This window comes from Hippocampus bargibanti, linkage group LG22, assembly GCF_051943395.1.
Source record: "Hippocampus bargibanti isolate YZ-2025 linkage group LG22, ASM5194339v1, whole genome shotgun sequence".
NCBI lineage: Eukaryota > Metazoa > Chordata > Actinopteri > Syngnathiformes > Syngnathidae > Hippocampus > Hippocampus bargibanti.
The window spans coordinates 762,520-780,286 of NC_142755.1; the positions used below are offsets into that span (position 1 = coordinate 762,520).

General features: G+C 42.7%; 2 protein-coding genes across 8 annotated transcripts in view; one reads left to right on the forward strand and one right to left on the reverse strand.

Moving 5' to 3' along the window:
* Window positions 1-17,767, reverse strand: part of LOC148881489 (cyclin-dependent kinase 17) — a 27,824-nt gene continuing 10,057 nt past the window's right edge. For 3 of the 7 annotated variants that reach the window (XM_088989090.1, XM_088989091.1, XM_088989089.1), the window contains exons 5-25: window positions 16,232-16,396; window positions 14,111-14,244; window positions 13,365-13,490; window positions 12,330-12,386; window positions 12,135-12,249; window positions 11,035-11,129; window positions 10,883-10,945; window positions 10,682-10,805; window positions 10,499-10,619; window positions 10,318-10,415; window positions 10,135-10,240; window positions 9,658-9,700; window positions 9,438-9,528; window positions 8,752-8,829; window positions 5,490-8,658; window positions 5,314-5,429; window positions 3,888-4,057; window positions 1,192-1,294; window positions 823-984; window positions 169-559; window positions 1-89 (exon numbers count right to left, since the gene is read on the reverse strand). In XM_088989090.1, coding sequence (XP_088845216.1) covers window positions 8,618-8,658; window positions 8,752-8,829; window positions 9,438-9,528; window positions 9,658-9,700; window positions 10,135-10,240; window positions 10,318-10,415; window positions 10,499-10,619; window positions 10,682-10,805; window positions 10,883-10,945; window positions 11,035-11,129; window positions 12,135-12,249; window positions 12,330-12,386; window positions 13,365-13,490; window positions 14,111-14,244; window positions 16,232-16,396 — 1,457 coding nt within the window. In that variant the 3' untranslated portion in view covers window positions 1-89; window positions 169-559; window positions 823-984; ... (2 more) ...; window positions 5,314-5,429; window positions 5,490-8,617. The remainder of the gene's footprint in view (window positions 90-168; window positions 560-822; window positions 985-1,191; window positions 1,295-3,887; window positions 4,058-5,313; window positions 5,430-5,489; window positions 8,659-8,751; window positions 8,830-9,437; window positions 9,529-9,657; window positions 9,701-10,134; window positions 10,241-10,317; window positions 10,416-10,498; window positions 10,620-10,681; window positions 10,806-10,882; window positions 10,946-11,034; window positions 11,130-12,134; window positions 12,250-12,329; window positions 12,387-13,364; window positions 13,491-14,110; window positions 14,245-16,231; window positions 16,397-17,767) is intronic. The other 4 variants (XM_088989093.1, XM_088989092.1, XM_088989095.1 and 1 more) reach the window with 4 other exon arrangements.
* Window positions 3,920-6,067, forward strand: LOC148881490 (ETS domain-containing protein Elk-3-like). Its single transcript, XM_088989125.1, has 4 exons — window positions 3,920-4,126; window positions 4,210-4,752; window positions 5,291-5,410; window positions 5,498-6,067. Exons 1-4 carry the CDS (start codon window positions 3,920-3,922, stop codon window positions 5,588-5,590), a joined length of 963 nt encoding a protein of 320 aa, XP_088845251.1. The 3' UTR covers window positions 5,591-6,067.

Here is a 17,767-nt window from a genome sequence, read left to right on the forward strand (position 1 = left end):
TTGTATCATAAAGTCACTTTATTTACATTTGTGATGGTCACTTATGGCTTGATGGAATGGCGTTGGAGGTCGAAGGTCAAAGGGAATTGCTGTTTGGAAAGAGAGGCACATTACATGAGGACTGTAATTAAAGAAATCAACTGTGCTGTAAAATAAAGTTTTATTGACCTTTTTGATGGTCGTTGATGGCTTATGGAAGGACAGTCACCTTCCATATGGACTGTTGGTAACTTAACCTCTGGTGCTGTTCGGTCGTGTGCTTCCGCCGATGATCACTCCGCCAGCCGTGGTGGGTGTGTATTATGAAAATAGTGCTTATTACCAGGTTTAATTTTCATAAATTTGAAGTTTGAAAGACAAAAAGTTTGTAAGATAAGGTGTTTGTAAATTGAGGTCTCACTGTAGACGTTTAAAAAGGCACATTTTTCAATTATAGAATTAAAACTCGTATGTCGTGTTAGTTTTGGTGGAATTCAGTTGAAAGATGAGATATCATTGGCGTTGGGATGAGCAAGACAAGTAACCCATGTTCAGTCTTCACAATCGCCTGATGGTCGGCCTTGGAAAGAAAAAAACAATATACAAACAAAAATCAACAATGAAGACAGCACAACATGTTGAATAGAATACATTTAAATTCGATTATATCCATGAATTATTTTAAAAACAGATACTTGTACTGGGTGATGACAAAATGTAACTTTGATTGTTATGGGTTTACACTGTACGTTTATCAAGAGTAGATACCAAAAGCATGCTAGCTACTTTAGCCACTTCCGTTGACGCCCACTAACTTGCAAAACCACACACGTCTTCACTTACGATTTTAGGGGACGACGAAATACATAATCAGAAAAAATGCAACGTCAAAAGCGATGAAGAGCCAAAGGTCGAACCAGTACGAGTGTTTTGGCAAAGACATCGTCGTTTCGTTGAACTTTGCGAGGTCTTCGTCTCCATTTGTCGGCGACAGTCCCATTTTGCCTGTCGGAAAATAGTGCGTTCAAACGCGTAGAAATTCCCAAAGGTTTCGCTTGAAAAAAAGGAAAGGTATTCATATGACACCCAGTCCTATTTTATTTAAGAGAGTGCAATAAATAGTTTTATATTCAAGAACGTCGAATGGATGCGAGTAGCTGCCCGCATATACAAAACTACAGTTTGTTCATTTTCGAGATACTGTGAACGCACCTCACGCCGGAAACCGGAAGTGATCTTTCACCTGACAGCTTCTTCATAAACAGCAGAGGGCGCCATCATTTCATACCAAACCGGTGCTGCTTCGACACGACTACTGAAGAAGTTGAGAAAAAAAGCACAACGAAATTAAATCAGCGAACCAAAATTGCATTAAAAGATTAAAAAAAAAACACGTACAATTGAAGTTCGTCGCAGCGCCAATATATCTATATAATAAACACTGTGATAAAATATGTATAAAATGCCACGATAACTTTTGTAGTTAGCTGATAAGTTGTTTTTATATGTATCTAGTGCACACGAGTGGAAAGTGGGTTTCGCTGTAAAGGTTTAAGATCATACTACTTGTACAATTGTTTGATATACAAATCTACAATAATTTATTATTATTGATGAACAATTGTGCGGTACAATGATTACAATTGTATTTCGATATCCATATTTTTCTTACTCGTGTCGCTTTTCATCCACAATGACATCATTATGCCTCCCGAAAGTTAAAGGACAGTGATACGTACTTGTTTATTTAACCCAGTGATCTGTCGCCAGGGGGAGACAAAGTCCGCGTCATGGATAAATCTAAATACAGTCAGTACAGTAAAGCGCTGTCGTGTAAAACGAGTCTCGGTCAAGTAAGGTACTAATTCAATTCGTTTGAAGAAATGTGATCAATTCCGCTTTGTTTTGTTTTCTTACAACAAATAAGAACAGTTCTGGTGTGCACCGGAAGGCAAAGCGTGCGTGTGTGTTGTGTGTAACAGGAACCCATCCCGGTGAGCAGGAAGCGAACAGTATGACGTCAGTTCGCCGAGTGGCGTCCTGTGAGCGCGCGCGCCCTTCGCTTGAGTGTGTGCGGGCGCGCGTGCGTTTTCGCAGACGGGAATCGTGCGCCAGAGGAAGTGCGCCCGATGTCCGTCTGCGCGTCCCGACTTCCTGCTCCGTGCTAAGCAAAGCAAAGTAGCAAAGTAGAGTCGCGCAGAGTCGAGCCGCGGATCCGCTTTGGCGCACAGCGGCATGGAGCCACAACACAACAAGACGCAAAGCCTGCTTTAACAAAAAAAAGGAGCGTCCGAAAGAAGAGGATCACCAGTGCCAGAAACCAGGGTAGGCGCCTGTTCTCTTGTGCCACAACAACAAAAACAACAACTAAAAAGGGACGTTTTTTCGTCCACACACCTTCGAATATCGTCGATCGCTTGAAAAGAAAATGACGCGAAATCGGCGCGTGGTTGTGTGGAACGAACTCAAAGTCGCGTAAAACTACATTTGACATACTTTGGCGGGTATTCCCAATTACAGATTTCATAAAAACGACGCGTGGATGTGAGAGGGGGGGGGAGTTATAGAGGTACTTTTAGATTCTGGGTCGTCTGGACTTTGTCGACGAATCAAATGAGTCATCACAAAAACGTCCAATATGTTTTTTTCTAAACATCTACACTAGAAAAAAAACAGGCTTCTTATTTAGTGTGCGTGTGCGTGTGGGAGGATCTTAATTATGCATCACATGAGGCTTAGTAAACTTCCTGTTACTCAAAAGCTGGTAGCAGCTTTTGCCAGTTAACCGGTTGAGGAAAAAAAAAACAATTTTTATTGGGAATACACACAACCTCAAACTGACAACACAGAAATGCTGTGTGTGTGTGTGTGTGTGTGTGTGTGTGTGTGTGTGTTTTCTGCTGACAGGAAGTCAGCCCTTCCTCTGAGGCACAGCTTTAAATCCGGAAAAACGCCCGTGAATGACAGGAAGTGCTCGTTTTAGCCCCCCCCCCCTTCCCTCCCTCCCAAACACACAAAGTTACAAGTTCCTCCGTCACTTAACACACAACGCAAACAGGAAGGAGGAAAAAAAGGCAGAGGAGGAGGGCGTATTAATTATGATTTATGGCAGCCTCTTTGGTTTGCGGCGGCTGTTTCAGGTCACTTTTCAGATTGCAAAAAATGGTAATTTCCTTAGGGTTGGTCGTGCGCGGCAGGCGAGTAAACACAAAAGGCAGACAGGTAAACTAGCCTGTTTGACGAGGCCAATGGCCAAATCCGGATATGTTACCATGGAGACCGAGCGAGCGGCGCACGCATCATGAATCGTCATAGTATCGTCATAACAGGATGTGAATATTGAGCGCTTTGACACTTTTGGAAAAGGCTCCGTTCCATTTTCCAAAGGGCTTGTTTTGGAATCTGCGTTTGCACACAAGCCAGCTGTTTATTCACCGGGAAACAATTTGGATTTGTACACACACACACACACACACACACACACACTTTCTTTTTGGATGACAGAGTAAATTATGACAAGCATAGCATCCACTAGTTGTCCTGGCAACACATGATCAATCAGGTAACATCCGACTTACGACCGAGTGCTGTTCCGACCAAATCGTCATAAGTCGAAACGGTTGTAAGTTGAAATCCATTCAAAATGTTGAATAGAGACTGGGAGGCTAAATGAATGGCAAACTCCCCCCTCCTGGTGCCATCACACGGTCGATTGCTGTGCGAGTGTGTGACACGCCGGCTGGCCAAAATTGTCAAACAGATTGGCAGCCTGTTAGCGTGTTGCGGTGCCAGGCGTAGAATTCAAATTTTAAAAATAGGGTCTGGGGGTCTTCTTCAAACAATGCTGATAAATATTTCAACCCATTTTCAGACCGTGGTGGGAAGTGAACGATATCAGACGCGGTTACCCATTGCGCTTCACTTCTAGATCGCCGCGATCATGGAAAGCTCCAGTACACTGTGGCAGTTCCTCCTGCAGCTGCTGCTAGACCAAAGCCACAAACATCTCATCTGCTGGACGTCGGACGACGGCGAGTTCAAACTTCTCAAATCCGAGGAGGTGGCCAAGCTGTGGGGCCTGCGAAAGAACAAGAGCAACATGAACTACGACAAGTTGAGCCGGGCCCTGCGCTACTACTACGACAAAGTACGCTTCCTTCGTTCCACGCGTACGTGCGGATACAGCGAGTCCTCCGCTAAAAGCAAACGTGCTACTTTGTTTCCCTGCAGAATATCATCAGGAAGGTGATCGGCCAGAAGTTTGTGTACAAGTTTGTGTATTTCCCCGACATTCTGAAGATGGACCCGGCTGCCGTGGAGGCCGGCCGGAGGGCCGAAGACTGCCGTCCGTCGGAAACCGAGGACGAAGACGGGAGGCGGCGATACCTCCGCGCCAGCTCCCTCCGTCACACCCCGGAAAGGCCCCGCGCCATGAAGAGAGACATCCCATATGATCGCCATGACGACAGCTCCACAGTCATCCGATTCGTCACTAACCGCGGCCATTCCTCCGTCCCCGAAAACTCGCCGGCTCGCTCTTCCTCGCCGCGAAGTCCCGTCCTCGCGGTGACCGATGAATCCGAAGAGGGCGACGTGCCTTTAAATCTGTCATCGGGTCAGCGAGAACGAGAACGTTCCAAGTTCAGGAAACCCAAAGACCTGGAAATTTCATCCTCGTCCCACTTGGTGACGGGAAATGATCTGGTCTCCGTTGCCCTGAAAAGTCCAGCACTTCCTTCTGGCTCTTTGACTCCAGCTTTCCTGACTACGCAGGTACGAAATGGGCTGGAACATATTTCTCAATGCGCCGCTAGGAAACTCAGTCGGGAGGAAATGGGAGAGGGGAGGAGGTTTCTAAGTGATGCCATATGTTCCACGAGGGTTACTGGCAACAGAGCCGCGCTTACATTGGACTGAACTCGGCAGTGAGGGCACGACGTGACCACCCGACATTTTGCGTTTCAACGGGATTTTTTTAAAATCAGCTCCCTTTTGGGTTAAACCACTCCAACAAATGCAGTTCGGCGGCTTACGTGGAAAATAAACATAACGATACTTAAAAGTCGAGGGGTAGGGATACATTATTTATCGTTGGTAACCAAATTTACCGAATTTGGCGCGATTCCTGTTGATTTCCTGGTTTGTCTTCTTTGAATTTAATTCAGCTGAAAATTAGAAGTGTCTAACAGCGCCCTCTGCTGGCCTTAGCGAGTAGTGCAAGTCATTACAGCCCGACTGTACTTGATGCCAAAGTAAACGCGAGTTTTCCATCGACGTATTGTTTTTAAACTTTGCTTCTTTTGCTTAATAGACGCCATCTGGTCTACTGCTCACCCCCAATCCGCTACTGTCCAACGTCCACTTCTGGTCCAATTTAAGTCCGGTGGGACCTCCAAGTCCAGCCCAGCTGCAGAGCCATGCCACCTTCCAGGTAACACCAACACTCCTATCTGGATCAACAAATTATTATTATCATTATTATTATTTTTATTCGGATATTGTCTCCTCACCCATGCAGTTCCCAAACTTGCTGAATGGAGCCATTCCACTGCCTTGGCACAATGCGGACATTTCTTCTTCTTTGTTGATCTCATCCCACAAGTCCTGTTAATGGAGACTTGGGCCAATCAGCCTTAAAAAAAACCCTGAAACCTCCATTATGTTTTTTTTAGGTGGGGAAAAAGAGGTTAAGACAGTCAAATGCATTTTACATATCACGTGGAAAGTTTGAGAAAACTGGAAAGGCCAAGGAATTTTTGTTTTGTGAAAATGTGATGTTTGGGAGACGCAACTGGGTTTGTAAACCAGTCAAGTGGCATTGATACAGCAGTTGTCCCCCCCCCCCCCCCCCCCAACAACCCCGAAGCAATTCCTTTGTTGTGAAATAATGCACATGCTTACATTCAGGTGCGCATAGACAAAAAGCTATTGCAAAATGCTAATCCTTTTTTTTGTGTTATTTTTCAATGCCTTACATCCATTGTGCCTTATATCATTCAGAGTATTTGCTTTGATATACAAATGCTTATGAAACGCTTTTTTCTAAAACAATGAGTCTTTTATAGGAAATAAACATGTTTTTTCTCAAGCGTTTACAGAAATATACATTTAAATACAGATGAGTTGTTTTAGTTGATATCTGACGACTCCTGGTGGTCATTCATGGTAATGTCACTTTTTATTGTCTTTTTTTTTTTTTTTTGGAGGGCCCTGTTTGGAGTGGTTGCCATCCAGAGAGAACAAACGTAGACTTGTTATATGAAACACCTTCAATTTACTTTGCGATGGTTATGAGAAATAAATAATTGCAGTAGAAAGAGTCACTCGCTCGCTCGCTCACTCAGTCAGTCTCACAGATAGCAAGTGTCACAGGCAGCCAAGTGTGGCTTCACATAAGACAGCAAGCAGGCCTTGCATGCAGCAGGCACACATTGTTGTTGCACATACACACTTAAAACACGCACGGATGCTCACATCAGAGTGAGGACATTCACACTTCAAAAAACAAAGTACAATAATAATAATAATAATAATACATTTAATTTCTAAGCGCCTTTCAAAACTCTCAAGGACACTTTACAGTCACAGGATAGGATCTTTTTTGATAAATAAAACAGCGTTAAGAACTCTCCTGTCATGCACGTGATCGCAATTCATTTCAAAATACAGGTAACATTCGACTTACGACCACCCGTACTTACGACCACGACCTCCAGACCCTATTTTAAAAATTGTAATTCTACACCTGGCACCGCAACGCAGTCAAGTCATTTAGCCTCTATTCAACATTTTGAATGGATTTCGACTTACGACCATTTTGACTTACGACCGTTTGCTCGGAACGGAACTCGGTCGTAAGTCGGATGCTACATGTAGACGAACAGCATGACTTTGCAGTTAATCGTAACAGTATGTCTATTTTGTGATTTTTTTTTTCCCCCACCCCCTCGTAATACTTGTACATTATTTGGCTACAAAAGACAATATCAGAATGACAAGATATTTGTAGAAAAAATAGTTTTTTTTTTTACTTTTGCCCAAGAAAACAAACAAGCTGTCATATATTTGCATCTACCTGTTAAAAGACAAATACAGCGCGCTTACGGGATAAGCTGCAAACAACAAGTTGTAGTAGTCGTTACTGCACTTTTCATGTACTGTGGGACATTTGACAGACACTCGCTCGCATCTTCTCCATACATTCCCCGGCCTCATTCGATCTTTTACACTCTGCTGCTGCCAGCGGAAGAATTGTGGAGACTCAGACATGAAAATGACAAGAAGGAACTCACCGGAATGAAATTGATGCCCCCCCAGAGAAAGTAAGTTCACGCCAAAGTTGAAAGGTCACAGACGTAGAGAACACATCTTAATACTGTTGGGTACACTTAGCCAACACCTGCTGACATATATTAAAAAACAAAAAAAGTGCAGGTTGACCACAAAATGACTGCATTGATGGCGAGAAAGGGAATTAAAAACTTCATTGAAGCCACTTCGACTGCTTTCTTCCAAGAATTTTAGCTTGTTTAGACCCTTTTTTGTCATGTCATATCAAGATTGGACCAACAAGTGTTGAGGCCACACTGGAAAGATGATTAACAAGATAAAGAAAAATGTACATGCATGAGATCAAATTCAGAATATTCAAATACTTCATTATACGAGGTGGGCGGGGGGGGGGGGGGGGGTATAAGTTAAAGCGTACAAATATCCCAAGCAAAAAATGAAATTAAAAACCCACGTCATCTTTCAAGTATCCCATCTGACATTATGAAGAAATATTTGAGATGGGAGATCACAAATTCACAATGGCTGCCGTTTTAAAGGAACGGAGTCATAATATTAAGGGAAAAAAAAAGACCTGTTTCGAGGATGTTAAAGTGGCAGGGGGGGTTGGAATGTCACAGAATAAATAATCACAAAATAAGGTCGGGAAGTGGTCATGTTATGTCAATAAAAGTTAGCTTTGTATGAAAAAAGGTTGGGATTTTAAAACAAAAATGTCAGATTGCAAGTTGTGATTTTTGCAAAAGAGAAGGAAAAAAAGTCAATTTACAACAATAAAGTCATTCTATTTTGAAAAATAAAAGTTTTGTGAAGCTGATTTTTTTTGCCTTCATATATATTTTTTTGTCACTTTTTATTAGTCAATTTCAGTGTGGCCTCAACGCTGCGAATTTTGCATAAATACAATCAGAGCCCACCCACCAAATCTCAACCATGAAAATGTGGCGTTTTTCGGCTCAGCAAAAAACAAGCTAGCTCACTTCTCTCAACGTTTCAAGCCAATGCAATGCAGCAAGCGGTCCCCCAAAACCTTCAATCACAGCTTGTACGCCATCCGTGGAATTTGCAAACTAAATAAATGGGATTGCTCAACCATGCTTGGAGGCTCGACTTCACATCTCACACATTCGCACGCTCACACATACATAGGGTGTGTTAAATACATACAGTAGTACTTTAGCAGCAAACAAGCCCCGACCCGCTCACGTCTGGAAATAAATAAAGACAGCAATTGAAAAAAAGTCAACCTAACTCAAGACGGGTGGTGCGTTGGGGGAGGAGGAAAGGGTGTCACTGGATCATGCGAGAGAGGTGGGTCAAGATGAGAGAAGGCATCCCCTCCTTGGTCTTAGAAGAGCATGCTCTGCCGGCGGTTGATCTTGCCGTTGCCTGGAAGCAAAGAGAAGCCACCTTCAAGATGTCAACGGCGGCTGGAGACTTTTTTTGTTGGTGCGAGGGAAGCGGTAAAGCAAAGCACATCACCTGTTTCCGGGTACGACGAGTTCCTGTAGCCGGGGTCCCTCTGCAGCTGCACCTCCTTCAATGTGAAGATGGACACACCTGAAAGAAAAACGCTTGCAGTCTACAGCAACTTGCTTCCATGTTGGCATCCCCTCCCGGGAAAAAATAAAAATTATACACATCCCCTCCAAAAAAAGAAAAATAAATTAATCATATAATTTCGGCAGGTCTCCCCCCCACAAAAAAAAATACACCCTCTCAAAAATAAATAAAAAATAAAGTAAAAAAAAAGAATAAAAAACAGGGCTTATTTTTCTTCAAATGTTGTGTATTGTCAGCACATTTTTGCCTCTCCCAAAAAGAAAAATAAACAATAATAATAATAATAAATGTCATTTGTGTTTTCAGATTCACAGCTTAATTGCCTTTAATTTTTATTCTTTTATTTTTTTCTCCCTCTTGGTCCTTCCCAAAAAATTACACACACCCAAAAAAATGAAATGAAAAAATATAGATATAAAAAAAACAAGGGGCTTATTTTCTTCAAATGTTGCGTATTGTTAGCACATTTTCACCCCCCTCCCCATGAAAAAAAAAAAAAAAACAAACAATAACCATTAAATTTGTGTTTTTAGCTTGACTTTTTTAGTCTTTTTTTTCCCCCCGATATGTGACCATTCTTCCGATGCGCGTGCACGTGCACTCACTTTCATGCAACGTGTGAACTCTCATCCCAAGATGCCTGAAGTAGGAATGTTTCATGGCGTCCTCAGCCGAGATCCTCTTCTTGGATTCGTACTGTAACGTGAAGAAACAGGACACTCGTGTTGGTGAACCAAGCGAGGACAGTTTTTAATGCACTGCCAAGTCTTTTTAATTAATATTAACAGCATAGTGTGTGTGTGTGTGTGTTAAATTGACGCTCACTCTGAGGAAGGCCAGTAAGAGCTCGATCCCATCACCATCCAGCCTGAAAGTGACAAACGTGGGGGTTTAGAAAAAAACAAAACAAACAAAACAACAGGTTAATGGCTGCATGCAGCAAAGGCTGATGGGAAAGCGCCGACTCGCTAAGGGAAGGAAGCTGCCTTCACAATGTTCCACAGGATTTCCTGTCTTGCCACACACACACACACACACACACACACACATGCATTCACATGAACACGGATGACCCATTATTACTTAAGGACCGTGTTTTGAATGCTGCCGTGTGTGTATTTGAACGCAGAATAAAAACAACTTTAAACGTCGTCATAATCATAAATAGCTCCTACTGGACCCTCCGCATCCTGCCCACCACCTCTTTGGATTTTTTTTTTTATGATGATGAGACAAATTCCTTGTGTTCTCCATACTTGTCCAATCAAGATGATTCCGATTGCCAAAACCAAAATGGCGTACCTGGGGGCGTGGTTGATGAAGGGCTGAGGTTTGTATTTGGGGAAGTTGTAAGATTTGAACTCTTGGATGGAGGAGATGCCCGGCCAGTTTCCCTCCGTCGGCGCGCCTGCAATCGCACCAGGGGGCAGACGGTCAGCAAGGGAGAGGCTTTTAGGCTTGTCGGGGGTGGACTAGGCTCCTTACCGAGTAACCTGAAAATAAGGTGGAGCTCGTCCTCCACCGTGGAACCGGGGAAAAGCGGCCGACCCGCGGCCATCTCGTAAAATATACAGCCCACGCCCCTGGAAGTCAACGCTGACATTTTACAAAGCCAATCCCAATGCCAACGGATAAGTTGATTTTATGTTGCGGGCGCCGTCTTTACCACATGTCGATCTGCGTGGAATACTCCGAAGACCCCAGCAGGACGTCGGGAGGTCGGTACCAAAGCGTCACCACTTCATTGGAGTAGGTTTTGGTGGGGACCGATTTGGCCCTGGCCAGACCTGACATCCGAAAGTTAGTCCTTTCCATTTCAAAATGGCGGCAACGGCAGCGGCGGCCTCACCAAAATCGGCCAGCTTGAGCTCGCCCTTGTCGTTGATGAGGAGGTTCTGAGGCTTCAGGTCCCTGTGGAGAACTTTCCTCTTGTGGCAGTACGAGAGCCCGCGCAAAATCTGGAACAAGAACACCTGCGGGGGAGCAAACATGGCCGCCGTCAGGCCATCGTCTCCCGAGCCTGGCTGGACAAAAGAAGGAGCAACCTGACCTTGACGTTGTGCATGCTCATGATGTTTCCGCAGTCATCCATGTACTGCTTCAAATCTTTATCCTGCGCAAGAAAGGAACAAACGGAAGCGTGGCGGCCTCTCTTGATTTCTTTGCGCTGGCCGCTGGCCGTCGGAGTCGTTCCCTGCTTACCAGGTACTCAAAGACCAGCGTGAGGCTCTTGTCGGTGTGGACGATGTCGTGCAGCGTCACAATGTTGGCGTGTTTCAAGTCTTTCAGGAGCGATACTGCAAGAGTGACAAAGAGCTGCTGTTAAATGCGCAACGAGTTGCGGTTGGGCTTTCGAAATGGCCATCTTTGAGGGATTTAGCGGCGAGCACATTGTTCAATTCCACCCAGGTGTTTCCTCTTAAACAAGACAAACAAGGAATGGCCGTATTTTGCAGTCTGTAAGGCGCACCTTCAATGAATCAATGATACAAGTTTTACAAATAAAATAGAGAAAGAGACATTTTTTTTTTCCAAATATAATATAAAAATATAATATATAGATTAAAAAATTCCAAAAATAAGATATACATAAATGACTTTTAAATATATCAATAGAGAAAGGTTTTCCAAATATAACATAGACATAGATACGTTTTTAAAAATAATATATAAATATACAACTGTTCCAAATAGAATATATATTAAAGTTTTCCAAATAGAATGTATACATATAGAAACGTTTTCCAAATATAATATATAAATATATAAACAAATCCTAATACAAAAATAGATAACATGTAACATGATTTTTCCCAAAATATATAAATAGACAAAAGTTTTCCAAATATATAAAAATAGATAATGTTTCCAAATATTATATATAAATACAGAAGTTTTCCAAATATATAAATATAGAACTTTTTCCAAATACAAGATATAAATATAGAAATTCTTCCAAATATAATATATATAGAAAGGTCTTCCAAATATAATATATAAATATAGAAAATATTTCCAAATATAATATATATAGTTTTCCAAAAATAATATATAAATATAGAACATTTCCAAATACAATGTCTAAATATAGAAAAGTCTTCCAAATATAACACAGTATATAAATATACAAAAGTATATAATATATAAATATAGCAAAGTTGTTCAAATATACTGAAATATCTAAATGTATAAAACATTTCCAAGTTTCAGGCGCACCACATTATAAGGTGCAAGGGGTGGAAAAAAGAAATAAAAAAATCAATCGTCTTTTTTTTGGGGGCGGGGCGCGGTAAATAGGGTACCTTCTCGAATGGCTGTGCACGGCGCTCCCTCCTCGTGCTCCAAACGGATCTCCTTGAGGGCCACCAGGTTGTCGGTCAGCTTGCTGCGGCCTTTGAAAACGGTGGCGTACGTCCCCTGCGAGGAGAAGACGCGGGCGCAATTGAGGTCAGCGCCGCCGCCGCCATTTTCATGGTGAATTTGGAGTTGGAGCTCACCTCGCCAAGTTTGTCCAGCTTGATGTACGTCTCCAACTTGCCAAAACCAATCTCAGACTAAGAGAAGGACAAAAGGGGGGCAGATGATGAGCACAATGCCGTCGTTCACATTGAAAACATATAAACAAAATCATTTAGATAGATATTATAATAATAATAATAATAATATTCCTAGCAATCAAAATTGTTTTCATGTTTTGATGCAAGATTTACTATTTTGAAAAAACACTTTGTTAGGCTTGTATTTACTTTGAGTTCGTTGTCTGGACGGATATTTGCCTTGAACGATTTCAAAATAAAAGCTAAAAATGAAAGTAGAATAACATTATTAGACGCCATTTTACAATGTATTTTTCTTGGAATATTTTAATTGCAAATAAACCACAGTTTTACATATCATTTTGATGAAAAAAAATATATTTTTAAAATATGCTTTCGTGTTCAACTGACTCATATAAACACAAATCTAATGATATTTCCCAAGAAATCTTATTGGGTAATTATTCCTTTTTTAATGCATTTCATCAATCAGGAATTTATTTCTTGCTAATAACTGCAAAGAAATAAAAATAGGATAAATAATTGTAGGTAAGTGATTTTTTTTAACATTTAAACAACAAATGATTGAATTTATTTCTTGTTAATAAAAGGTTAATGTGTCCATTTTATTTAGTTATTTATTAGTTGAAAAAAAATATGTGGCGTGAGAGCTAGCATACACATTTTTACCTTTTTTTCCCCCATGGATTGACAAATAGTGCGGCCATTGTTCCGTAAATGAGAGTTTTGAAAGCCTTTTGAATGAAATGTATTATTATTATTATTATTATTATGATGATTATTAAATGAAATGTAGCCCCCGCAGCCTTAAAATCTGCCCACCCTTTGCATAGAAAAAAAAGCAGCATCTTGCTGTCAAATCTCAGGCATCCGCTAACAATCCACATTGCTTGATTTGGCATCTGCAGATTGAAACGTCTCGGGGGCCCCCTGGCGGGATGGGTCGCCATGGTAACAGGCAGCGCAGATACGCACCAGCGAGGCTCGGCGCGAGCGGCGGCTGAGCGGCTGGTCGAAAGGCGGGCTGGTCAGCTGCAGTTTCTCCAAGTAGCCGTCGGGAATTCGGATGTCGGCGGGCAGCGACAGACGTTTGTTAAGGTCCTGGAAATGCAAACACGCACATTTTCTACCACTGCGCGTGCTATATATATATATATATATATATATATATATATATATATATATGTATGTATGTATACTGTATATTTTTCTCATCTGATTAAATGTGACATTTAAACCTGCGCATCGGATGCCATGCGATGACAATTTCGTCCACAAGATGAAACAAATCAGGGGAGGACAAAACAATACGTCGCCGACACATGCGGCAGTTCTATAACTTGTACTTTTTCATGCGACTGCGGCGCCGTTCCGCGACGTGTTCTTGGAAGTTGAATCTTGATCAAATGAGGGCTAAACTGAAGGGAGGTGAGTAAAAATAGCTCAAACGTTTAGCCCACATGCAATATTTAGACCATTACAGCTCCGACGATTCCAGCGGCTGTCTTGATGTTATTTTTTTTCTAACACAACATGCAAAATGCTACTTTCATGACATAACGGGCTGCGTTTCTTTTCACACAAAAGGGCCTTTTTCCTCCCAAAATAATGATGTAACGACACAGATGCTATTATTTTCCATCGCTATCCTAACAGCTCAGGGATGATGATGAAAAAGTCCGACGTGACGAATCGGGTTGACGGTAAGGCGATGATCTGACCTCCATGGAGATTCTCCGGTGGACTCGGTTCCTCAGACAGACGCCCGTCGGCGACTGGACCTCGTCCGATGACGTCCCCGACGCCTGGTCGCTCTCCCCGTCGGAACCCATCTTCAGGTTCTCGTGCACAATGTCTGAAGCGGACACATACAATCAATAAATGACAACTTTCAACCAGTTTCAAATTTGTCGCTAATAGCGCGAGACTTTTGTTGCCCAAAAAATGTCAAATGGCGTCACACACTGCGGAAGACTAAGCAAAGGCACATAAGCTGAGAAAAGGAAGTACACAAAAGGGACGAAACTCCCCGGGGGGCTACGCCGAACATATTTGACGCGGCGGCGCAAGCTAAAATTAGCACGGTAGCAAAAATTGCGGCTTTGACCAGGTTGCCAAATTACAGCGCGGTGACATTTCCCTGGAAAACAAGTGGGATTTTTCCACCGGGTCAACCGCGCCAAAAACGTCAAGACGCAAACGGGGGCTGCTAATTAAAGGGCAGGAAACAAAAGTCCGCGAGGAGATGACGCAAATAAAAGAAGGAATACCAGAAATTCCACCAGGCATCACCGCCACGGATGGACAAAAAGGAGAGCGCCATGCTAAAAGTGCAGATTTCGCTAGCACGTGTGCTAGCATGTATGTCTATGCGCGTGGTATGAATATAAGCCCTTTTTTTCGTTAGCGCATTTAGCATGCTATCAGTCTTGATTATATTTTAATATTAAAAATATTTGTAAAAATGTAATTAAAAAAACTTTAACCTGTGGTGGCGCGTTTTTAGCAGTATGTTATTAGCGATTAGCAGAGCGATATTTGTTACTTTTATTATTATTCTCATGCAGAGTTGGTTTCATGTGAATTTAGAGAGCTGGAAGAAGCATTTCTCAAAAGGTACACAAGAGCTAATGTCATTAGCGCGATGCTAAAGCGCATCGCGTGCCTCCGCGGCAGATCTGGACGAAAGTAGGCAGTGATTTCCTTTTCACAAAGCAACAAACTTTTGGGTCGACTTCCATTTTTCTGTTTCATTCCTGTTCAGGGCTGTTGTAGCTACCGCTAATCCTATTTGTCCATTTTCCATTTCAGCTTTAAGAAAAAACCCACTTGATTTGATTCCTTTCTCTCATTTCCTAACAGGCTGTTGACCTTTGCCCATAGCCCTCAAAATCTCTCGTCCACATGCCCCACTTTCCATTGCGTCCACTTTAGCATCCTCATTTGCACGTCCCCGTCCGTCACCTCCAGCTGTTGCGCCTCCTTGTCCCCGACCGACCTACTCGGCGCGCGTTATTCCGCCGGGATTGTTCCTTTCGGCCTTGCGAGCAACGCCAGCGAAATCCGCCCTCGGCCATGTCGGGTCGGGTCCTTATGATGATAGCGCCGCTTTGTCCTACTTAAGTGGCCCGCTTGGGCATCCGCATTCCTCCAATGTGGGCCATCAACTCCCCGCAAACATAATAGCATCAGCGCGCCTGGTTGCGCAGATTTCAACAGAGATGTTTAGCGTAGCACGGCTAGCAAAATCCTCTGTGATTTCAAACGGCTGTCAATGCCTTTTTACACGCTTCGCTAGGGAGACATTTTTGTTCCAACCCCCCCAACGAGGCCTCTTTCATTCTGCCTTTTTACCTTCCAAGTCATCCAGTTAGAAAACCCGACGTGTGCACGAGCGCAAATGCAGAAAAGCTTCAAGTGCGATACACAATACGGGATAAAATGGAGGAGGAAAAAAAAACAAACAAAAAAAAGCAAATTGACAAAATGGTCAACCATCTTCTATCTGGACCACTGAGCATTTATATTATGAAGAGCACTGGCAGCTGCAATGTCCTTAATAATAATAATAATAATAATATTAGCTATCTGGCTGGCCAGATAGCTATCTATTCACTATCTGGCTGGCTGGCTGGCTATCTAGCTAGGTATCTGTCAGCTATCGATTGGCTAGCCGGATTTGGCCCCCGGGCCTTGACTTTGACACCTACAATGTAGCGCAAACCGATAACACGACAAGTTGTCTCCTGTCTAACCGCCGTCCGCGAAAAAGCTTAAACTCAGCCCCCAAACCGCCGTAAAAACTGTTCCCACCCGCTCATCCCCGGATGTTGGCGGCTCACCCAAGCGACTGCCGTTGCGCGGAATGGACATGAAGGAGCCCAGGGTGCCGCCGATGACGCTGTGCGGCCGGCGAAGCGGCGGCTTCTTGAAGGAGCCCGTGTACTGGTGCAGGAAGGAGTGCATGCTGTGGGAGGCGGGCGGGCGGCCGTTCCTCACGAAGGGCTCTGAAAGACAACCGGGGACGCTTCCCGTTTCAAAAGCCTTGCGTGACGTCACGCTTGACCATTTCGCTCAGAAAGCGGCGGCGGGATGAATCAACGGACACGGCTTAACCCCAGAGCTCGGTGGGACTTTCAAGGACGGAAACGCAGCAGCTCGGCTCACGTGACTTTGCACAAAACACCAGACGGATCGCACTTTTATTTTGGCGAGCTCCCGCATATTCAATTGGAGGTGGCAGCTTCCTTTCAATAAGGCAAGAGTGGACGTCCGTCATTATGAATTATTGCAAATTGTGGGACTATTAAAGGCTTTATTAATGAAGGATTTCTTAGTTATTAGATGATTGATGATCTTCAAATCCACCTATTTAAAATTGCATTTTCTGTCTAGCTCTATCTCTCTCGTTTCTATTTATAATTGTATTTTATTTCTTGTATTCCATTTATAATATTTATGATTGTATCTATGCTTGTCTGTGACTGTAAAGTGTCCGTGGGAGCTTTGAAAGGCGCTTCAAAATAAAATGTATTATCATTATTATTAATCATAGCAGCAACAACTCAACGTGCGAATATATTGAAACAATGTCCTCCGCATTTATCAAGCGACAACACAACAGAAGTGAAAACTAAATACCTGCTATGAATTATGAGAATAATAACACCTGCGATGCTGCTCGAACTGTGAAGTGAGTGTTAACGAGTGTAATCTGACGGCTTCCCACCTGACCTTGTCGCTTAAAGCGCTGCCGAGCGTGCGCTTATGCAAATATGTCAGTGTTACATAACGCCGATAAAGAGCTCTCCATCCTCAGCGCTGGCCGGCCCTCTCTCGCTCTCTCTTTCTCTCTTTCACAAATGTTTTTATCAGCGTTGAATCTTTTAAAAGGCCCACAAGAGTGTCCAAGTTGAGAAAAAGCACTTTTCTCTTTAGGATAATAAATAAAATGGGAGCTGATGGATGCGGATCCTCTTTGACAGATTTAATTATTGTTCAAGGCATAAAAGCTTTTCAACTAAACTGTCTTTTATTGCTTGGTAAGATATGATTATTTGTAAAAGGGCTTACGGGATCTTATTTCATCGCGTGTAAGCGTCATAATGACATCTTTGCACAAATCAATCGACTGACTGCAGCTACACAAGCGTTTTATTTGTTTTTGGAACTTTTTTTGGGGGGAGGGGTCATTATCATAAAGTTGATTAAAAAGATACAATCAGCCAAGATGAAACACTGTCAATTTTATATCAAAGATTAAAAATCATCTGTAGGTAAATATAACTTCCTGTTTTTTTAATAAATAAATGGAAAAATAAATAACGCTATTCTAGAATAAATAGCTAAATAAATAAATCACTAAATAAAAAAATAAC